The sequence below is a fragment of the Oncorhynchus mykiss genome, chromosome 9 (assembly GCF_013265735.2).
Source record: "Oncorhynchus mykiss isolate Arlee chromosome 9, USDA_OmykA_1.1, whole genome shotgun sequence".
NCBI lineage: Eukaryota > Metazoa > Chordata > Actinopteri > Salmoniformes > Salmonidae > Oncorhynchus > Oncorhynchus mykiss.
The window spans coordinates 22,137,144-22,159,803 of record NC_048573.1 but is presented as its reverse complement, the minus strand read 5'-3'; the positions used below and the strand labels follow the sequence as shown (position 1 = coordinate 22,159,803).

The 22,660-nt window shown below is 40.7% G+C and overlaps 1 protein-coding gene across 39 annotated transcripts in view; it reads right to left on the bottom strand.

Moving 5' to 3' along the window:
- LOC110531736 (receptor-type tyrosine-protein phosphatase delta) overlaps positions 1-22,660 on the bottom strand; it is a 595,272-nt gene that overhangs the window by 30,500 nt on the left and 542,112 nt on the right. For 15 of the 39 annotated variants that reach the window (XM_036987567.1, XM_021615095.2, XM_036987570.1 and 12 more), the window contains 5 exons: positions 21,490-21,504; positions 20,776-20,829; positions 19,483-19,595; positions 16,941-16,982; positions 16,271-16,368 (listed from right to left, as the gene is read on the bottom strand). In XM_036987567.1, coding sequence (XP_036843462.1) covers positions 16,271-16,368; positions 16,941-16,982; positions 19,483-19,595; positions 20,776-20,829; positions 21,490-21,504 — 322 coding nt within the window. The remainder of the gene's footprint in view (positions 1-16,270; positions 16,369-16,940; positions 16,983-19,482; positions 19,596-20,775; positions 20,830-21,489; positions 21,505-22,660) is intronic. The other 24 variants (XM_036987581.1, XM_036987582.1, XM_021615129.2 and 21 more) reach the window with 8 other exon arrangements.

Here is a 22,660-nt window from a genome sequence, read left to right as displayed (position 1 = left end):
GCAAAAGGTCGCAAAGTTCAAGGGGGCCGAATACTTTCGCAAGGCACTGTATATATATACACACTACTGTTCAAAAGTTTAGGGTCACTTAGAAATGTCCTTGTTTTTGAAAGAAAAGCTCATTTATTTTCCATTAAAACAACATCAAATTGATCAGAAATACAGTGTAGACAATGTTAATATTGTAAATTACTATTGTAGCTGGAAACGGCTGATATTTAATAGAATATCTAAATAGGCATACAGAGGCCCATTATTCTCAACCATCACTCCTGTGTTCCAATGGCACATCGTGTTAGCTTTGAAGAACATTGAAGAAACAGACGCCTCACAAGTCCTCAACTGGTAGCTTCATTAAATAGTACCCGCAAAATACCAGTCTCAACGTCAACAGTGAAGAGGTGACTCCGGGATGCTGGCCTTCTAGGCAGAGTTGCAAAGAAAAAGCCATAGCACAGACGGGCAAATAAAACAAACATTTTAAGATGGGCAAAAGAACACAAACACTGGACAGAAGAACTCTGCTTAGAAGGGCAGCATACCGGTATCCTAGAACGCCAGCCCTTTCACTGCTGACATTGAGACTGGTGTTTTGTCCTCTTGCTCAGTTGTGCACCGGGGCCTCCCTCTCCTCTTTCTATTCTGGTTAGAGACAGTTTACGCTGTCCTGTGTGGTCTACGAGATCTTCAGTTTCTTGGCAATTTCTTGCATGGAATAGCCTTCATTTCTCAGAACAAGAATAGATTGATGAGTTTCAGATGAAAGTTATTTGTTTCCGGCCATTTTGAGCCTGTAATCAAACCCACAAATGCTGATGCTCCAGATACTCAACTAGTCTAAAGAAAGACAGTTGTATTGCTTCTTAAATAAGCCCAACAGTTTTCAGCTGTAGGATTAGCAAACACAACTTGCCATTGGAACACAGGAGTGATGTTTGAGAATAATGGGCCTCTGTACACCTATGTAGATATTCCATAAGAAATCAGCCGTTTCCAGCTACAATAGTCATTTTACAACATTAACAGTGTCTACACTGTATTTCTGATCAATTTGATGTTATGGACAAAAATTATATGACTTTTTTCTAAGTGACCCCATACTTTTGAACGGCAGTGTATATACAGTTGAAGTCAGAAGTTTACATACATCTTAGCCAAATACATTTAAACTCAGTTTTTCACAATTCCTGATATTTAATCCTAGTAAAAAATTCCTGTTTTAGGTCAGTTAGGATCACCAGTTAATTGTAAGAATGTGAAATGTCAGAATAATAGTAGAGAGAATGATTTATTTCAGCTATTATTTATTTCATCACATTCCCAGTGGGTCAGAAGTTGACATACACTCCATTAGTATTTGGTAGCATTGCCTATAAATTGTTAAACTTGGCTCAAACCTTTCGGGTAGACTTCCACAAGCTTCCAACACTAAGTTGGATGAATTTTGTCCCATTCCTTCTGACAGAGCTGGTGTAACTGAGTCAGGTTTGTAGGCCTCCTTGCTCGCACACGCTTTTTCAGTTCTGCCCACACATTTTCTATAGGATTGAGGTCAGGGCTTTGTGATGGCCACTCCAATAACTTGACTTTGTTGTCCTTAAGCCATTTTGCCACAACTTTGGAAGTATGCTTGGGGTCATTGTCCATTAGGAAGACCCATTTGCGACCAAGCTTTAACTTCCTGACTGATGTCTTGAGATGTTGCTTCAATATATCCACATAATTTTCCATTCCTCATGATGCCATCTATTTTGTGAGGTGCACAAGTCCCTCCTGCAGCAAAGCAACCCCACATTATGATGCTGCCACCCCCGTGCTTCATGGTTGGGATTGTGTTCTTCGGCTTGCAAGCCTCCCCCTTTTTCCTCTAAACATAACAATGGTCATTATGGCCAAACAGTTCTATTTTTAGCTTCATCAGACCAGAGGACATTTCTCCAAAAAGTACGATCTTTGTATCCATGTGCAGTTTTTATGGCGATTTTGGAGCAGTGGCTTCTTCCTTGCTGTGCGGCCTTTCAGGTTATGTCGATACAGGACTCGTATTACTGTGGATATAGTTACTTTTGTGCCTGATTCCTCCAGCATCTTCACAAGGTTCTTTGGATTGATTTGCTCCCAAGGATGAACCAGACTTGTGGAGGTTTAAAAAAAAAATTCTGAGGTCTTGGCTGATCTTTTGATTTCCCATGATGTCAAGCAAAGAGGCACTGAATTTGAAGGTAAGCCTTGAAATACATCCACAGGTACACTTCCAATTGACTCAAATTATGTCAATTAGCCTATCAGAAGCTTATAAAGCCATGCCATAATTTTTTGGAATTTTCCAAGCTGTTTAAAGACACAGTCAACTTAGTGTATGTAAACTTATGACCCTCTGGAATTGTGATACAGTGAATTATAAGTTAAATAATCTGTCTGTAAACAATTGTAGGAAAAATGACTTGTGTCATGCACAAAGTAGATGTCCTCACCGACTTGCCAAAGCTATAGTTTGGGGAGTGGTTGAAAAACAAGTTTTAATGACTCCAACCTAAGTGTATTTAAACTTCCGACTTCAACAGTGGATAATAATGTCATCATTGTGAGTATTGATCGAAGTTTTGCATGGCAAGTCATGGCCTTAGACTGTTGTTTGTGCTTATGATTGACTATCCATTGGTATAGTTATTACCAGATCAGTTGTGTTCAGAGAGCCATTATTAGTTATATTCATCTTATTATTATCTAGTGACGTACTGGATGTGAATCACATTTTTATTTGGCGTACCCCAGACAGCATTGGGAAGGTTAAACATGTTTTGCATCTGTAACTTTCTCACTCATCATTATTCACGATTCATTCAGGACTATCCATAATCATGGAAACATCCACACTATTGTAGAAGTGTTTAGAAACATATATTCTTATTTAAATAAAAATGATCTGAAACACAACCTAAACAAACAACAAACGCATCCAACAACATTGTAGAGTCACATGCTCAGCATGTGTGACCACAATGAATATTAGACCAAATACTAAACTTTTGACTACTTTAATACACATAAGTGAATTTGTCCCAATAGTTTTAGTCCCCTGAAATTGGGAGACTATATACACACAGCAGTAATTTCTAAACTGTTCACCTGATATGGATGAAAATATCCTAAAATTAAAGTTGACAGTTTGCACTTTAACCTCATATACTTTGTATCATTTCAAATCCAAAGTGCTGGAGTTCAGAGCCAAAACAACAAAACTTTTGTTACTGTCCGAATACATTTGGAGCTCACTGTAGATAATATCATACCTAAGATCCGCATATGTGACCACAATGAAGTTGAGTTCGATCGCATGCCATTCTGAATTACTCTTTAAATGTAGAATGCTTTCATTTGGCATGCCCATATACCAATATTACACAATAAAGCCTTACGATCTGGAGAGCAGCCTTTTGCATCCCCCCAAAGGTCCAAATGTGGAAACCGTACCCTTACCAATATCATGAACAGTAATGTTTTGGAAACATTCCAAGATTTGAAAGATACATACACATTAACATTTAACATCCCTTTTCGTTTTTTCTCTCGATATTTACAACTTAGGTCAGCTATGCTGGCCTGCGGAGTTCCTTGGGTAACCCAACTACCGAACTATCAAAAGAGAATTTCGAAATAAATTATCTGGGCCCCAGATAGACTGCTTCTCTATAATATATATGCAAAAATGTGAAAACTCATATTCTGAGCTAGCCATTAAAAAACCATTGTCCACAGATCTAATTGAATCTGAACAAACCTTTCATTGGAATAGAATGTGGAATAATATGACTTTGGCGTCCCATAATCCGAACCATCAATTTATACATTTTAAGTTTGTTCACTGACTGTAACATCAAGATAATGTTTACGATCAAATTGACCCCAACTCTCAACTGCTCACTGTGTTCCCTAAAATATTAGTTGTTATTATTGCCATTATTTCATTTATGCCATAAAGATATTACTCTCTCTACGACTTAAGAGACCAATGTTCAGCCATTGTATGCTTCTCTGACAACTGTTATATGAAATTTGTCAACCCAAAAACTTTGCTTACAGGCTGATGCCTATCAACATTATATTCTTTAAAGACAGTAAAGAGTCAAAAAAAATTGCTACAAAAGTAAATTACTTGAGGTTAGTCAATGCACTATACAAAAGCAGTTTCAGACACAGATAATTTGTTTTATTTGAATTGTGTACTTATTAAGGTTGTTACAGTATGATGTATAGAAGCCCAGACATTCCTAACTCCTAACTTCTTGATATCAGCTATTGTTCGCTCTTGTAAAGCTTAAGCACGTCCAAATTATTCCTGCAAACCATTTGCTCCTAACAAAGATCCCTTGAGAGCCACTTCACATTCCTTCATATGGTGTGGGCGTGGCCTGCAGTTAAATGCTTCTGGAGCAAAATTCCTTTCGAAGTCCATGCATTTAAATATTCAATGTTTTGCATCTATTACGTTACTTAATGATGAGAGCCCCTTGAATCTCTCAATCAATAAAACAAGATTACTGTTGGCAGGCATCACTGCTGCTATCATTCTTTTGAGGTTCTAAGACCTCACTCTCTCCCATTTAACCAGTGGATACATTTACTGTTAGAAGTTATAACATTAGAATTATTGACAGTGAGAATGAATGGTGCAAGTCAAGGAACAATTGTGGCCTGGACAAATATACTTCTCTATAAAGAACAATCTCAGCTGAAGTCCAACACAATTACTGTGCCTTCAGGAGGTATTCATACCCCTTGACTTACAGTATTGCACATTTTGTTGTGTTACAGCCTGAATTCAAAACTGATTAAATAAATAAAATATTCTCACCCATCTACACACAATACCCCATGACAAAGTGAAAACATGTTTTTAGACATTTTAGCAAATTTAATGAAAATGAAATATATAGACACATTTACATAAGCATTCACACCCCTGAGTTAGAATCACCTTTGGCAGTGATTACAGCTGTGAGTCGTTCTGATAAATCTCTAAGACCTTTGCACACCTGGATTGTACAACACTTGCAAATTATTATTTTTAAATTATTCAACCTCTGGTTGGTTGTTGATTATTGCTAGCAGGCAATGTTTAAGTTTTGACATAGATTTTCAAGCTGATGTAAGTGAAAACTGTAACTAGGCAACTCAGGAACATCCAATGTCGTCTTGGTAAGCAACTCCAGTGTATATATGGCCTTGTGTTTTAGGTTACCAGGTTTTCCTCTAGGATTTTGCCTGTGCTTACCTAAACTCAGCAAAAAAATAAACATCCTCTCACTGTCAACTGCGTTTATTTTCAGCAAACTTAACATGTGTAAATATTTGTATGAACATAAGATTCAACAACTGATAAATAAACTTAACAAGTTCCACAGACATGTGACTAACAGCAATAATGTGACCCTGAACAAAGGGGGAAGGTTCAAATCAAAAGTAACAGTCATTATCTGGTGTGGCCACCAGCTGCATTTAGTACATCAGTGCATCTCCTCCTCATTTGACTGCACCGGATTTGCCAGTTCTTGCTGTGAGATGTAACCCCTCTCTTCCACCAAGGCACCTGCAAGTTCCCAGATATTTCTGGGGGGAATGGCCCTAGCCCTCACCCTCCGATCCAACAGGTCCCAGACGTGCTCAATGCGATTGAGATCCGGGCTCTTCGATGGCCATGGCAGAACACTGACATTCCTGTCTTGCAGGAAATCACGCACAGAACGAGCAGTATGGCTGGTGGCATTGTCATGCTGGAGGGTCATGTCAGGATGAGCCTGCAGGAAGGGTACCACATGAGGGAGGAGGTTGTCTTCCCTGTAATGCACAGTGTTGAGATTGCCTGCAATGACAACAAGCTCAGTCCGATGATGCTGCTTCAAGATGGTTTTGATCACGCGGACTGGGATACATTCCGGGTAGCTTCCAAGAATAATATTGACGAATACACTGTGACGGAGACTGAGTTTATCAGGAAGTGTATAGGAGATGTTGTACCCACTGTGACTGTTAAAACATACCAAGGCAAAGGGTGGCTACTTTGATGAATCTCAAATTATTCCATATGTGTTATTTCAGTTTTAATGTGTTCACTATTATTCCACAATGTAGAAAATAGTCAAAATAAAGAAAAACCCTTGAATGAGTAGGTGTGTCCAAACTGTTGACCGGCACTGTACTTTTTAGTCAAACTAAATTCTCTCTCTATTGCGTTTGACTATTGTTGTATACAATGAATGCCAACCTTAGTAAGCAGAAAAAGAACACAACAATAGTCTACTATAATAACTACAATGATAAGAGACCACTATTTTAGCCATTGTAGAGTAGGTTTTCCTCAAAGGCCAAGTTTGCTCTCCACCATCCTTGGTCCTTCTATGGGGTTAGGGTTTACGGCACACAGAAGAGCTGTACAATTGAGTACAACCAACAGAATCAGCAATCTCTGTAAAGCTCTGTAAAGCCTGGAGGGTCCCTCACCGTAAATAAACTGGCTATTAAATGTAATACCAATTGTTGTGTAAGAGAAAACACCACGTTGTTAAACATAGTGTTCAATTTCACATGTCAGAGGAAATATTGGGCTGTGTTCTTTAATGAGTCTCTAACTTTTTATATTTCCAATAAGGGAGTTATGAGCTCGATTATGCTCACTATTGGAAATTAAGGTACCTGACGCCAAAGGATAGGCAGCACAGAGAGGTAAATGTGTTAAAATATTATTTAAATGCATAATTCCTTCCTCCTTTCTGATAGTGACATCACATAATTGGTGAAAGCATGCTAGTGGAAAGGTTTATGACACCAATCCAGTAAATTCAGGCTACTACAATGACACTGGAGAGAATAGCAGCCGTTTTACGGGCTTCTGACCAATTGTGCTATTATGTGTGTTTTTTTAAGCTGATCATAATTTATTTTGCACATGTTTCCCGCATCATTTTCTATGACCAAAAAGAGTTTCTGGACATCAGAACAGCGATCACTAACCTCGGATTTTTGCTTCAATGAGTCGGAGGCAAATGACATACTGATCATCCCAGACCAGGCCCAAATTCCTGACACTCGAAGAAGGAAAAAGCGGCGCTATAGAGGCCGGCGTGTGGGATACCTGACGAGACCACGTCAGCGAGTGGATAAACCCCCTCTACCGTCCGTTATATTGGAGAACGTGCAATTACTGGAAACGTGATCTGAATAACTGTAATATCCGTTTCTCCAAGTTGTGGCTGAACAAGGACATGGAAAATATGAATCTAGCTGTTTTTTTCTATACATTGGCAAGACAGAACGGCAGCGTTGGGCAAACTCGGGGGGTGGTGTGTGTCTCTTTGTTTTCAACAGCTGGTGCGCTGTAAGGAAGTCTCGAGGTTCTGCTCACCTGAATATGAATACCTCATGATAAGCTGTAGACCACACCAAGAGAGTTTTCACCTATATTATTTGTAGCTGTCTACTTACCACCACAAACCAATGCTGGCACTAAGACCACACTCAATGAGCTGTATAGGGCCATGAGCAAACAACAAAATGCTCACCGAGCAGTGGCATTCCTAGTGGCGGGTGATTTTACTGCAGGAAAACTGAAATCCTTATTACTTAATTTCTACCAGCATGTCACCTGATGCTAAGCTACAGGACTGTTTCGCTAGCACAGACTGGAATATCCACAGAAGATGCAATCTCTATTGCACTCCACACTGCCCTTTCCCATCTGGACAAAAGGAACACTTATGTGAGAATGCCGTTAATTGACTACAGCTCAGCGTTCAACACCATTGTGCCCTCCAAGCTCATCACTAAGCTAAGGACCCTGGGAATTAACACCTTCCTCTGCAACTGGATCCTGGACTTCCTTACGGGCCGCCCCCAGGTGGTGAGGGTAGGCAACAACACATCTGCCATGCTGACCCTCAACATGGGGACCCCTCAGGGGTGCGTGCTTAGTCCCGTACTGTACTCCCTGTTCACCCATGACTGAGTAGCTGTGCACGACTTGACTAGCTGCATCATCGCTTGGTATGGCTGCTTGGCATCCACCATAAGGCGCTACAGAGGGTAGTGCATACGATCCAGTACATCACTGGGGCCGAGCTCCCCGTCATACACGTCCTCTATACTAGCAGTAACAGAGTGCCAAGTCTGGGACCAAAAGGCTCCTGAACAGTTTCTAACCCCAAGCCATAAGACTGCTGAACAGTTACTCAAATGGCTACCCTGACACGCACGCACACGCACGCACGCACACACACACACACACACACACACACACACACACACACACACACACTTTCACACATGCGCTGCTGCTACTCTGTTGATTATCTATCCTGATTGCCTAGTCACTTTTACCCATGCCTACATGTCAATATTACCTCAATTACCTCAACTACCTCGTACCCCTGCACATTAAGTCGGTATTAATCTTCCTATATTGTTTTTGTCTTTTATTATGTTACTATTTTCGTTTATATTTGTTCATAGAAAGCACATTACAGTAAAGTCTACACCTCTTGTATTCGGCACATGTGTAATACAATTAAATTCAATTTGAGGTTAGTGATTTCTTTTAGGAAGTGTGGAGGAAGGATGCATTGTAAGAGTATTGAAACCGAACAAGGCTCTAGAGTTTACAACCAAACGCTTTCTCCCTTCTTGATTAAAGATGAAATGATCATGTTTGTTTATACATGAGGCGGTTAGAGTCTCGGATAAAATCTCCCTGTATAATCTCTAGACGAATGACTGAAAAAGGGATATTTACTTTTTGGACAGTTAACCTTTGAATTATGTCTGATTTCTCTTTGGCCTGGGGATGAGATACACTTTAATAAGGGTTAAGAGCGTGTGAACTTTGACCAAATCTCAGTTGTGCGACATACATTATCTGCAGAAATACAGACCAGAATGCAGTGTGAGTCAGTCAGAACAAAGCTAAGCTGAAACAGTCGGTCGCAACATTGATCATAACAAAGACCTTTCGTTGTGCTCTGAAAATGACTTTCCATTCCTTGTGAAAATACCAGCCTTGGAATTAAAATTCAATGTACATAAGGTGCAGTAACGGTTGGGGAAGCTTGGCAGTCTGCCACATTTTGACCTCATGGTTTGGAGCTGTGGTGGCACAGCCCACAGAGAGAGAGAGAGGAGTGAGAGAAAGGCACAGAGAGAGAGGCAGAGAGCGAGAGAGAGAAAGAGGTTGACTGCAGTTCCATCACACACAATGCCCCTGAAAGGACCCCGGCGCTCTAGCACAATTCTGCAGCTTCACCAACAATCAGTTGAACTCAAGTTCATCTATTTAGATTTACTCCCATTGTGTTTCGCACAGAATCTATCTAGCAATAGCGAGCGGGGGTAGGAATACAGGGGATTTATTGGGCTTTAAAAAGGTATTTACAGCCACATTTGTGGAGTGACTGCAGAGCGCAATGACTGTGAGGGGAGGGAAAAAATTGTAACTTTACGTTTGGCCCCTGCCACTCTGCGTCAATCAATCAAACCCAGTAGGTTTCATCGTCTGATGAAATCACAGAAATAGGATTATGTCTTTGTGAACGCCACAAACCAAAGACTAGGGCTGTTGCGGTGACCGTATTACCACCCCACCGGCAGTCATGAGTCATGACCGCAGTCAAATTCCACGTGACCATTGAGTCACGGTAATCACCTCTTATGCACTCTGGACATGCGTTGGCTAACGACGTCCATCTAACCACTCTGATATCAATGCAAAATAAATTGAAAATCACATAAAACCGTTTCATGTTTTTAAAACTCACCTCATTGTGATCTATGAATTTGAAGAAAGATTTTCAACAATAGCTTGAAACTGAGTGGAAAACATGGTCATTGTGGATGTTGCTTCAAAGCCAAACAACAAAATGGACAGTGCTTTCTAAGGTGATGCATTTAAAACACTGCATGCAGAACGCCCATACCCATATTAGAGCTTATTCATACGCATAGACCTGAATATGAGCCCCCCCAAATAAACTGAATTGAAATAATGATTGTGCCGTTATACAATATAGCCTAATAGCCTACCACATATTACACACAGAAGAAAAACATTTTAAAAAAATGGAATAGATTTAAGATGTCTTTGGCACATAATTGGTCCAGCTTATACTCCAAAATTAAAGAAATTATAGTAATCGCCTTTGAGTGCGGACTGTATTACAGTGCCTTGGGAAAGTTTTTGACCCCTTGACGTTTTCCACATTTTGTTACGTTACTGCCTTATTCTAAAATGAATGAAATATTTTAAAATGCCTACGCAATATACACAAAATACCCCATAGTGACAAAGTGAAAACAGTTTTAGAAAATTGCGCAAATATATTTGAAGTAAAAACAGAAATACCTTATTCACATAAGTATTCAGACACTTTGCTATGAGACTCGAAATTGAGCTCAGGGGCATCCTGTTTCCATCGATCATCCTTGAGATGTTTCTAATACTTGATTGGAGTCCACCTGTTGCAAATTCATTTGATTGGACATGATTTTAAAAGGCACACACCTGTCTACAGTACCAGTCACAAGTTTGGACACACTTACTCATTCAAGGGTTTTCTTAATTTTTACAATTTTCTGCAATGTAGAATAATAGTGAAGACATCACAACTATGAAATAACACATATGGAATCATGTTGTAACCAAAAAAGTGTTGAACAAATCTAAATATATTTTATATTTGAGATTATTCAAAGTAGCCACCCTTTGCCTTGATGACAGCTTTGCACACTCTTGGCATTCTCTCAACCAGTTTCTTCAACTAGTCACTTGGAATGCATTTCAATTAACATGTGTGCCTTGTTAAAAGTACATTTGTGGAAGTTATTTCCTTCTTAGTGCCTTTGAGCCAATCAGTTGTGTTGGGAGAAGGTAGGGGTGGTATACAGAAGATTGCCTTATTTGGTAAAAGACCAAGTCCATATTATGGCAAGAACAGCTTTGAAAGTTTCAGAAGATTGGCTTATTTGCTAAAATACCATTTACATATTATGGCAAGAACAACTTTGAAAGTTTATTTATTTGTTTTATCTATTTTTATTTAACCTTTATTGAACTAGGCAAGTCACATAAGAAGAAATTCATATTTACAATGACGGACTACCCCGGCCAAACGTTAACCCGGACGACGCAGGGCCATTGTGCAGTCACAAAAACAATCAAGAGCTATGATGAAACTGGCTCACATGAGGACCGCCACAGGAAAGGAAGACCCAGAGTTACCTCTGCTGCAGAGGATAAGTTCATTAGAGTCAACAGCACCTCAGATTGCAGCCCAAATAAATGCTTCACAGACTTCAAGTAACAGACACATCTCAACATCAACTGTTCAGGAGGAGACTGCGAGAATCAGGCCTTCATGGTTGAATTGCTGCATAGAAATGACTACTAAAGGACACCAAAAAAATAATAGACTAGCTTGGGCCAAGAAACACGAGCAATGGACTTTAGACCGGTGGAAATTTTAACTTTGGTCTGATGAGTCCAAACTATAGATTTTTGGTTCCAACTGCCGTGTCTTTGTGAGACGCAGAGTAGGTGAACGGATGATCTCCGCATGTGTGGTTCACACCATCAAGCATGGAGAAGGTGAGATGGTGTGGGGGTGCTTTGCTGGTGACACTGTCAGTGATTTATTTAGAATTCAAGGCACACTTGACCAGCACGGCTTCCACAGCATTCTGCAGTGATACGCCATCTCATTTGGTTTGCGCTTAGTGGGACTATCATTTGATTTTCAACAGGATAACAACACACCTCCAGGCTGTGTAAGAGCTATTTGACCAAGAAGGAGAGTGATGGTGTGCTGCATTAGATGACGTGGCCTCCACAATCACCCGACCTCAACCCAATTAAGATGGTTTGGGATGAGTTGGACGGCAGAGTGATGGAAAAGCAGCCAACAAATGCTCAGCTTATCTGGGAACACCTTCAAGACTGTTGGAAAATCATTCCAGGTGAAGTTGGTTGAGAGAATGCCAAGAGTGTACAAAGCTGTCATCAAGGCTTAAGGGTGGCTACTTTGAAGAATCTCAAATATAAAATATATTTTGATTTGTCTAAGACTTTTTGGATACTACATGATTCCATTTGTGTTATTTCATAGTTTTGATGTCTTCGCTATTATTCTACAATGTAGAAAATAGTTTTACATTTTTTTTTTAAATATATAAAAAAACTTTAATGAGTAGGTGTGTCCCAACTTTTGACTGGAACTGTATATAAGATCCCACAGTTGACAATGCATGTCAGAGCAAAAACCAAGCCATGAGGTCGAATTAATTTCCCATAGAACTCAGAGACAGGATTGTGTCGAGGCACAGATTTGAGGAAGGGTACCAAAAAAATGTCTGCAGCATTGAAGGTCCCCAAGAACACAGTGGCCTCCATCATTCTTAAATGGAAGAAGTTTGGAACAACCAAGACTCGTCCTAGAGTTAGCTGCACGGCCAAACTGAGCAATCGGGGGAGAAGTGCCTTAGTCAGGGAGGTGACCAATAACCCGATGATCACTTTGACAGAGCTCCAGAGTTCCTCTGTGGAGATTGGAGGACCTTCCAGAAGGACAACCATCTCTGCAGCATTCCACCAATCAGGCCTTTATGGTAGATTGGCCAGATGGAAGTCACTCCTCAGTAAAAGGCACATGACAGCCCACTTGGAGTTTGCCAAAAGGCACCTAAAGATCTCAGACCATGAGAAACAAGATTATATGGTCTGATGAAACCAAGATTGAACTCTTTGGTCTGAATGCCAAGCGTCACGTCTGGAGGAAACCTGGCACCATCCCTATGGTGAAGCATCATGATGTCAGGGTGCTTTTCAGCAGAAGGGACTGGGAGACTAGTCAGGATCGAGGCAAAGTTGAAAGGAGAAAAGTACAGATAGATCCCTGATGAAAACCTGCTCCAGAGCGCTCAGGAGTGGCTTCGGGACAAGTCTCTGCATGTCTTTCAGTGGCCCAGCCAGAGTCCGGACTTGAAACCGAACTAACACCTGAAAATGTCCAACAATTGTTTATAGACAAATTATTTCACTTATAATTCACTGTATCACAATTCCAGTGGGTCAGAAGTTTACATACACTAAGTTGACTGTGCCTATAAACAGCTTGGAAAATTCCAGAAAATTATGTCATGGCTTTATAAGCTTCTGATAGGCTAATTGACATCATTTGAGTCAATTGGAGGTGTACCTGTGGATGTATTTCAAGGCCTACCTTCAAACTCAGTGCCTCCTTGCTTGACATCATGGGAAAATCAAAAGAAACCAACCAGGATCTCTGAAAAAAATTGTAGACCTCCACAAGTCTGGTTCATCCTTGGGAGCAATTTCCAAATGCCTTAAGGCGTACCACGTTCATCTGTACAAACAATAGTACGCAAGTATAAACACCATGGGACCACGCAGCCGTCATACCGCTCAGGAAGGAGACGCGTTCTGTCTCCTAGAGATGAACGTACTTTGGTGCGAAAAGAGCAAATCAATCCAGAAAAACAGCAAAGGACCTTGTGAAGATGCTGGAGGAAACAGGTACAAAAGTATCTATATCCACAGGAAAACGAGTCCTATATTGACATAACCTGATAGGCCGCTCAGCAAGGAAGAAGCTACTGCTCCAAAACTGCCATAAAAGAGACAGACTATGGTTTGCAACTGCTCATGGGGACAAAGATCGTACTTTTTGGAGAAATGTCCTCTAGTCTGATGAAACTAAAATAGAACTGTTTGGCCATAATGACCATCATTTTGTTTGGAGGAAACAGGGAGAGGCTTGCTAGCCGAAGAACACCATCCCAAGCGTGAAGCACGGTGGTGGCAGCATTATGTTGTGGGGTACTTTGCTGCAGGAGGGACTGGTGAAATTCATATCGTGAGGAGGGAAAATTACGTGGATATATTGAAGCAACATCTCAAGACATCAGTTAAAGTTAAAGCTTGATCGCAAATGGGTCTTCCAAATGAACAATGACCCCAAGTATACTTCCAAAGTTTTGGCAAAATGGCTTAAGGACAACAAAGGCAAGTTATTGGAGTGGGAATCACAAAGCCCTGACCTTCAATCTATAGAAAATGTGTGGGCAGAACTGAAAAAGCGTGTGCGAGCAAGGAGGCCTACAAACCTAACTCAGTTACACCAGCTCTGTCAGGAGGAATGGGCCAAAATTCACCCAACTTATTGTGGGAAGCTTGTGGAAGGCTACCCGAAACGTTTGACCCAAGTTTAACAATTTAAAGGCAATGCTACCAAATACTAATTGAGTGTATGTAAACTTCTGACCCACTGTGAATGTGATGAAATAAATAAAAGCTAAAATAAATAATTCTCTCTACTATTATTCTGACATTTCACATTCCTAAAATGAAGTAATGATCCTAACTGACCTAAGACAGTGAATCTTTACTAGGATTAAATGTCAGGAATTGTGAAAAACTGAGTTTAAATGTATTTGGCTAAGGTGTATGTAATCTTCCCACTTAAAATGTATGTAAATATGATATTTCTATATAAACATTTTTATAAATAAGCAAACATTTCTAAAAACCTATTTTTGCTATTTTTTAGATTTTAGAATTAGGCTGTAACCTAACAAAATGTGGAAAAAGTCAAGGGGTCTGAACACTTTCCGAATACACTGTATTATGATTACTGTATGGACCTTATGGTTGCCTTATCCTATGCTCCAATCTTTCTACGAGTCTGGGAGATAACGTATAGGCCTAGGTGATGCTGTTGGTTCATTGATTGTGATTATAGAGTTAGCCTACAATTATGGTGCATTTGTATTTGATTTTTAATAGCCAGGTGAAAGCTCTGATCCCTTATTGATGTCACCTTTTAAATCCTCTTCAATCAGTGTAGATGAAGGGGAGGATAGAGGTCAAAGAAGGATTTTTGAGACATGAGACATGGATTGTGTATGTGTGCCATTCAGACGGTGAATCGACAAGACAAAATATTTAAGTGCCTTTGAACGGGGTATGGTAGTAAGTGCCAGGCAGACTGGTTTGAGTGTGTCAAAAACTGCAAAGCTGCTGGGTTTTTCACACTCAATATTTTCCCATGTGTATCAAGAATGTTCCACCACCCAAAAGACATCCAGCCAACTTGACACAACTGTGGGAAGCATTGGAGTCAACATGGGCCAACATCCCTGTGGAACGCTTTCGGCACCTTGTAGAGTCTATGCGCTGATGAATTGAGGCTGTTCTGAGGGCAAAAGGGGTTGCAACTTAATATTAGAAAGGTGTCCTTAATATTCTATACACTCAGTGTGTATTAAATGGATTTATTAGACTTTTTTAAATGTAGGGGCCTAGACGTTCCAAAGTCTTGCATCAGTGGCTTGTAAGTGTGATGGTGTGGAGATGTTAAACAGAATTTTATGACCGCCGCAGTCCTACCAAAGACTTCTTCTTCTTCTCCGGTCAGATGAGACTTTGGCGAATCCTGGCCGATGAGTCGTGTCACCTTGTCTGCGAGCAACTGAGATTATATTGTGTTTGCGAGAAGCTGACCTTTTCCCGAGCAGCGTCCATTTTAAATAGGAAAATGATTGCCGTTCAGAGATATGGAGGCGCGGGGACGACGAGCCTTTCAATCAAGCCCGCTGTGACTGGATAAATGTTTCATTTTCACTTTGCATTAGGCAGATTGGAAGGATTGTGAGATTTGGGTTTCCCGGGTGTGACCGGTGAACAGGTTCTCCACAGGAAGCCATCTTTGTTTTTTTTTCCTGAATGCCAGCTGCCATGTGAGGACTGGCTTTCCTGAAAGGCAGGTTGGCAGGGCTGTGACACTTTTGTAATGACTGGATTAAAGGGTTCCGGGAAAATAACATTACATGGCGAGACTTTGGGCTTAAATAAACTCCCTGACACATTACACAATGAGTGACACAATGAGTTTAGAGGGCATCCAGCCTCTCTCAGGCACATGAGCCTACACTGTTGGGGTAGCATACGCTAACAAGCATGTAGATTAATGGAATAATTTCCATGTTTTCATATACAATGTACCAGGGGTGACTCAGTCCAAACCGGGACACCCAGTGATGTTTTCACTGTGACCATGAAGCATAATCAAAAGTTGAAAGTATTTAACATACCAACCTTTTGTTCTGAATGACAGAAAGCATTTGAATTAATCGAAATCATGAATCCTTCTCCGATAACACCTCCAATCTGACCCTAATATGCAAACAGATAAGAAACAAGCCTCATGTTTACCTCGTATTCCTGCGAAAACTTTAGGTTGTCGTTGGCTTTCAAACGCTCCAGATGATCAGCTAGGTCCAGGATGGGGATCGGTGGGTGGCTGGCCATGCCTGTCAATCAAACGGGCGAGAGGTCAGTCGCCAGGGGTGAGGGGTCGATACCACGGTTACAACCAGTGAATCATTATAAAAGCAGCATGTGTGTAACAGGGGGATGGAGAAGTGGATCGTTGTTAGGCTATTTTTTCACTCAAAGCAGTGGCATGCTCATAGGAAGATATGGACAGGAAAGGAAGTCAATGAGAAGTCATCGAACAGACTTCCTGTAAAACTTCCTACTGTGAGAGAAGAATGTTATTCACACCGAAGCGGCCGGTGGGAGATAGCATGACGGAAGACATACTCACAAACAAACAAACCAAACCACAAACAAACAAATCACGAAGTTAGGTCAAGATGTTGTCTGCTTTGAGTGATGGCATGTTACTAGGGGGTGTAATTTTTTAACTCTGCCTCCTGCGATGGATGACATGGCAATAAGTAACGTGTGGATTAGATGGGGGTGAGATTGACTACAAGTTTACGTAGAAAGGAGGAGGAGAGGGGGATGAAGGGAAAAAAACAGAACAAAACAAAAGAGAGAAAGAAAGAATGTGGTGAATGCATAAACAAGACCAACTAACTTGACAAATGGAGGTTACTGGGGTAACCGGGGTCACCTGAACCTGCGGAGGAAACGGCGGTATAAATAAAAAGTCTTAGACGATCTTAGAAATGTGATGAATGTTTTGTTTTAGGGGTAGAAACCGTTGGGGAAGGTAACTGACGGAAACTAGAATTATACACTATCATCTAAATGTCACATAGATCTGTTAGTAACGCACACATTGACATGCTAGAAGCTAGCCTACGCCACCATGTGTAAATCGGTGGGAAGGACATGAAAACACTCAACAAAACAGAGCCAGGAAACAATTCGGAGACGTTGAAGAACTGAGTCAAGCGATCGCACAATCCTATCATAATGAGATCCATTCTGACCATCAGATATCCTACAAAGTCTGCAGGCAGGAAGTTTCACCTTGCATAAAAAAACTTTGGTGGACTTTACTTTGACAAGGTAGAACTGACATTGTAAATAGTGTTAGCACACAGGCTACCAAATGTATTCTGTATAAGTTGTTTGTGGTGAAGGTATGTGAGAGAACAGAGAAGAGAGCAGAGAAGGGGGGTTGTGTGGGGTTGACCGAAGTCACTATGTATGTCCAGGCTTAAACACAGCTCCCGAAACGTTGACTAAGGACAAGTGCTGTCACCCAGTACCAGATAGCAGAGGTTTCATAATAGCCGGGACACGGTGACGGTTTTCCCACTCTCCCGCCTGAGACAAGTGTCTGCAAGGGCAAGTCAGTGGTCTTTTCATCTACACTGATAACACAAGTGGGCATTAGCTAATGGAAAAAGCGAAAAAGCAGGGCCTCTTTTCTCCCGCACTCACTCGCTCTATTTCTCCAAGAGGGTGTTTCTATCGGCCCCTACCACTCAAGACCCATTTTCAGCCGCCGGTTGACAATGGAACTACCACTCGCCGCGTGGCGCCATGCACACATCAAGCATCCTCAAGATGGAAATAAGCATTGAGGAGCAGCGAGGTGAGAGAGGGAGGAAAAGAGGGAGCGAGGGAGGGAAGAGAAACTAAGTCTAATGTAGCACCAATCAGAATTTGAGAAGAAGCTCTAAAAGAGAGAGACAAAGATGTTTGGACCGCTCGAGCAACTCGAGAGACACTTTGAGAGGCTCTTTGGAAAATGAGAATGGTGTGCGAGACTAATCAAGATGGTTGTAGAGGATTCTGGAAATAGGGAAAGTGTGGTGGTTTAGATCACTCTGAAGTCCTCTTCTCAAAGTGAAAACGAGAGGGGGAAAAACGCCCCCTTTGCCAAGTTTGACATTTCCAGTAATGGATATAACGTCATTGAGAGTAGGGGTTTCATAAATATGCATAATCTTTCAAAAAAAATCTGCCTGCGGCTGGGATATTTTATTTCCTTTTCATATGAGCTGACCTGAAAAATGTGGCTTTGATATTACATTATTGTCAGTCCCCGAACACCTGTCCCACTGCTCTCCCTGCCAGAAGAACTCCAGTACCAAGTTGAGCGTGTCTCTTCACTCATAAAAATAAAAAAATGCATTGGCTATCCAAGGGACAAATGGACTGTGACAGCCATCTTTTCTCCCTCGGCAACAAAAAGGGGTCACAGAACCAGGCAGCTCAGGCATAACCGCTGTTCACCTCGAAGGTCAAAAGGGAGGGGACGTTTGTGTTCACAACTTGTCACTGGCCCACTCTCCACCGTCCACTGCCTCATGTACAGGATGTAACATGGCACTGTGACACTGACTTCCAGCATGCTACACTGTCACTTTGAGACTAGTGTTAGCTTGGCAAAGGCTGCACCGACCTACAGATGTAGGATCTTAATTTGATCACTCTTTTGTTGCTGAGAATTTTCCTTCACAGCAGTGTAAACGTGTAGTGTATTCAATGTTTAAAAATATTTCCACTTTAAAATGTCAGTCTTGATTTGCCATAATGAAACATTTATCAACCCCACATAATAATTCACATTTCCTGTTGCTACAGGATTATTTTCATGCTATAGCAAACTGTCTCAAATAAATATCCTACATCTGTAGGTGACCCATGAAGACAAGGATGATGGTAACTGCCATGAAAGTATTAGCTTTGCACTGCTGTCTTCAGCACGTCTCTTTGCTCTCTCTCTCTGTCTCCTGGGAGGAGTTAATCAGTTTTGACCCTGTGCATCTTTTCCCCACCACCTGTCCATTTTCCATCATGTCCGGCCACACTTTGAACAATGACCCCCCCTGAATGTTGTAGTCATGGGAACTCTGTGAGAAGTGTTGGTTTAGCATTTAGGTGTCGACTTTTAAAGAGGTCATGCATGAGCAAGCACATCGCAAAGAGGAGACATTCACACACTTTCCCAATGATAACAAACCAGATTTGATATATTACATTAATTCTGCTGCTTCACTTACTAAGTCAGGTGAAGATAAGTAACTACAGCCATCTTAATATAAAGCCATCTTAATTTGACTAAGATGTCCGTAATTTCTTAAATCATTGAGTGATTATGGATCTAGGAAGCTTTGCAGTGGTTTGTGTGATTTATGTTTGCTATCACAAAATTCCCTTACCAGGCGTTTGGAAGTTCATGCGTCGAAGCTCCACAGGGTCGGTGGGGTTATGAGACGGAATCTCCTTGCTGTTGGGCAGACTTCCTTTTCTAGCTTCGGATTCTGCCCTTTTCCTGTGGGGATAAAACATGAATACTTAAAAAAAAAGTTTTGTGTTCTATAGTTTTTTCGGTGCATTTTCATCCCTTTTGAAGATATTTCCCTAAATGAAATGACATACGTATAAAATGTATACATTTTCCATATACAATGTCTTGATGATGAATTACATCTGATGGGTTCCAGCATAGTTTAATCCGCCAGATTGTGTTATGTTTTGTATACATGGGGATGAATGCTACTCTTAGTGGGACATATATCTTAATGTTCAAGTTGATCAGATTCACATTTCAAGAAGCATGAAGTTAAAGCCCAATAAAGAACTTTAGGGCATCTTTAATTCATTCCGATAATGGGAATGCGGTCTAAAAAATTCCATATCATGCTTATGAGAGGATAGAGAGGTGCCATAAATACACTCAATCCCTCTATTAACCTTCATGGCATTGGGAGATTTTTATCAATTAAATATAATCCATCTACTTCAAGGATATAATGCTTTTGACCACTTATTTATAAAACTGTGCAGTCTCTGACAAAGAGCTTTGACAAAGAGATCTGCCCAAAGACTCATACGTCAAATACGGTGACATTCGATCTGCCTAACGAGAAGTGTACAGAGTACAAGGGGGACTAGCACTATACTAGAAGTGACCTTTCAAAATAGTTTATCATCATTTGACCTCTGACCTCCAACCTCTCTTCATTAGGGTTAAGTAAAATCACTAACCTGTGACCTTTGCATTATATGGGAAGCAATGAGGCTTGTGTAAATAGCCTGGGGGGGGGGGGGGGGGGGGGGTCAATGGTGTAATGGTCAAAAACAACAGCAAGGATGAAATGGGTCGTGTGAGGTCATCGTTGCATGCGTCTGAAAACAAGTAGATGGGACCATACAGAATGAGTCATACAAATACAATTTGCTACATTTGGTGGAGAATGCAGGCATGAAAAATAAAGGCTGAATATGATAGCATGGGTACATCTGAACAGATATCTGAACACATACAATAGTCTATGTATGACATTGCAAGAGAACGGCAGAGTGTACCTACAACTTAATAGCCATCTAGCAATGCAAGGGCTCATTTGGTAAAAACACAGGGTTAATCCAATTGAAAGCTGAATAAAAAATGGAATGAAATGATTTGGGAGTAGGAAAGCTGGGCAAACGCTGTTAAAGTGTTACAGTACCGGTACAGTATAGTGCTTTCCCGGCCAGTGAGTACATTTGGCTGTGATGTAATGCTGTTGAAGAAATATATCTATTTGTGATATATTATTGGCATTCAATGTTCATGCCAACTAGCATTTTGAGAAGTAAGGAGAAAGTGTGGGGGAGCAGTCTTGGCATTGTAATGCATGTTGGTTCTGTTTAAGGCATGCAAGTCAGTTGTTTCTTGCATACAAGCGGTGAGACATTGAATCCAGTAGAAATCTAAGAAATAAGGATTTCTAGGGGTTGTGTTTATCAAGAAATTGTCCCTTTTCTATTGAGACAGACAGGACATTTAGACATGTTTGGTCAATGGAAAATGGAAATGGTGATATGGGTTTTCGTCAAATACAAAATAATATGACTATTTTTAATGTAATGTAGGGTGAGAGTAATGGAAGAATGGAAAGCACACATACATTTTTTGAAAATGAACTGTCCTGGCTGATCAAATATATGATGTTGATTCAAATACTATCATTTGGAACGTAGGTCAGAATTCAATCAATGCAAACAGCTGACTTTAAAAAGTGCTTTGGAATTGCACAGCAGTGGGGGAACTCACTTTCTGCAATGATTGAACTCTGCGCAACAAGCTAGAGGGTAGGACATGTCTGCAAAGGGATAAAAACAAGGGTTGAGGTGGGGATAGTTGTGGTATTGTCAGCCATATCACATCCTTTCACTCTTACCTGTCTGGTTTGCTGCTCCATTCGTAAGCAAGGAAAAGAAAGCATGATAGGATGTTAGCTGGCACGACAACGTGATCCGTCGCTATGACGACTTAATAATCCTGACAACAGTATCATGCCCCATGGCCGAAGTTGAACTACGACGCTTATATTTTATACTGTAATGCGTTATTTCCTGTTTAAGAAGAACAAACATGTGTCTAACTACAAAAAGACAACTGAGCAACAACAATCGCATCTCAATGTTGGTTGGCATGCGATATTAGTGTCCCTTCACTACCGACACCACGCTCAATTATGTCACCTTGGGTACTTGTCGTTTTAAATCTTATAATCTCATCCCAGGTGCAATCCAAAGATGTATTGTTTATTTAGTCGTTTCAGGTGATTGTTTGTCACTCGAGCATGGAAGGGCTCTTGTGTATCTGATTACTGTATATCCTAAAGAATAACTACATCAAGACAACAACACAGGACAATTGTGATAATAATGATTACTAATTATACAAAATAATGTGCTTGCATAGAGTTCCTAAGAAAATACATAAAAAAGATTAGATAATAAAATTTGAGCTTAACGTTGTAACAAAAGCCACTTATGTTTGTTGTGATCTATAATGGGGTCTGGGACATAGGGAACCTTTACTTTCAGCTCAGATGAACATAAACAATTTTGTGACCTGTATCCAAGTGTGCATGTAGGTGTGCATCTTGCTGTGACTGATTTATACAGTTAATCAGCAATGCTGTGGGGCTATTATTTCATCCTTCCCCCCTGCCGCAACACACACAGTAACATGAATGTTGTCCTTTGCTCCTCACACAGGGCACCAATTCTACTACATACAAATGTATCTTAACAAGTGAAACATTTCCTGGTTATGTTCCCGGAAAGTCCCGACACGCTGGTGACATTGACTTAATAAACAAGTTGGTGACATTGACTTAGTAAACACGGTGGTGACATTAACTTAGTAAACACGCTGGTGACATTGACTTGGTAAACACGGTGGTGACATTAACTTAGTAAATACGATGGTGTCATTGACTTAGTAAACACGGTGGTGAAATTGACTTAGTAAACACGAAGGTGACCTTGACTTGGTAAACCCAGTGGTGACATTAACTTAGTAAATACGATGGCGTCATTGACTTAGTAAACACGGTGGTG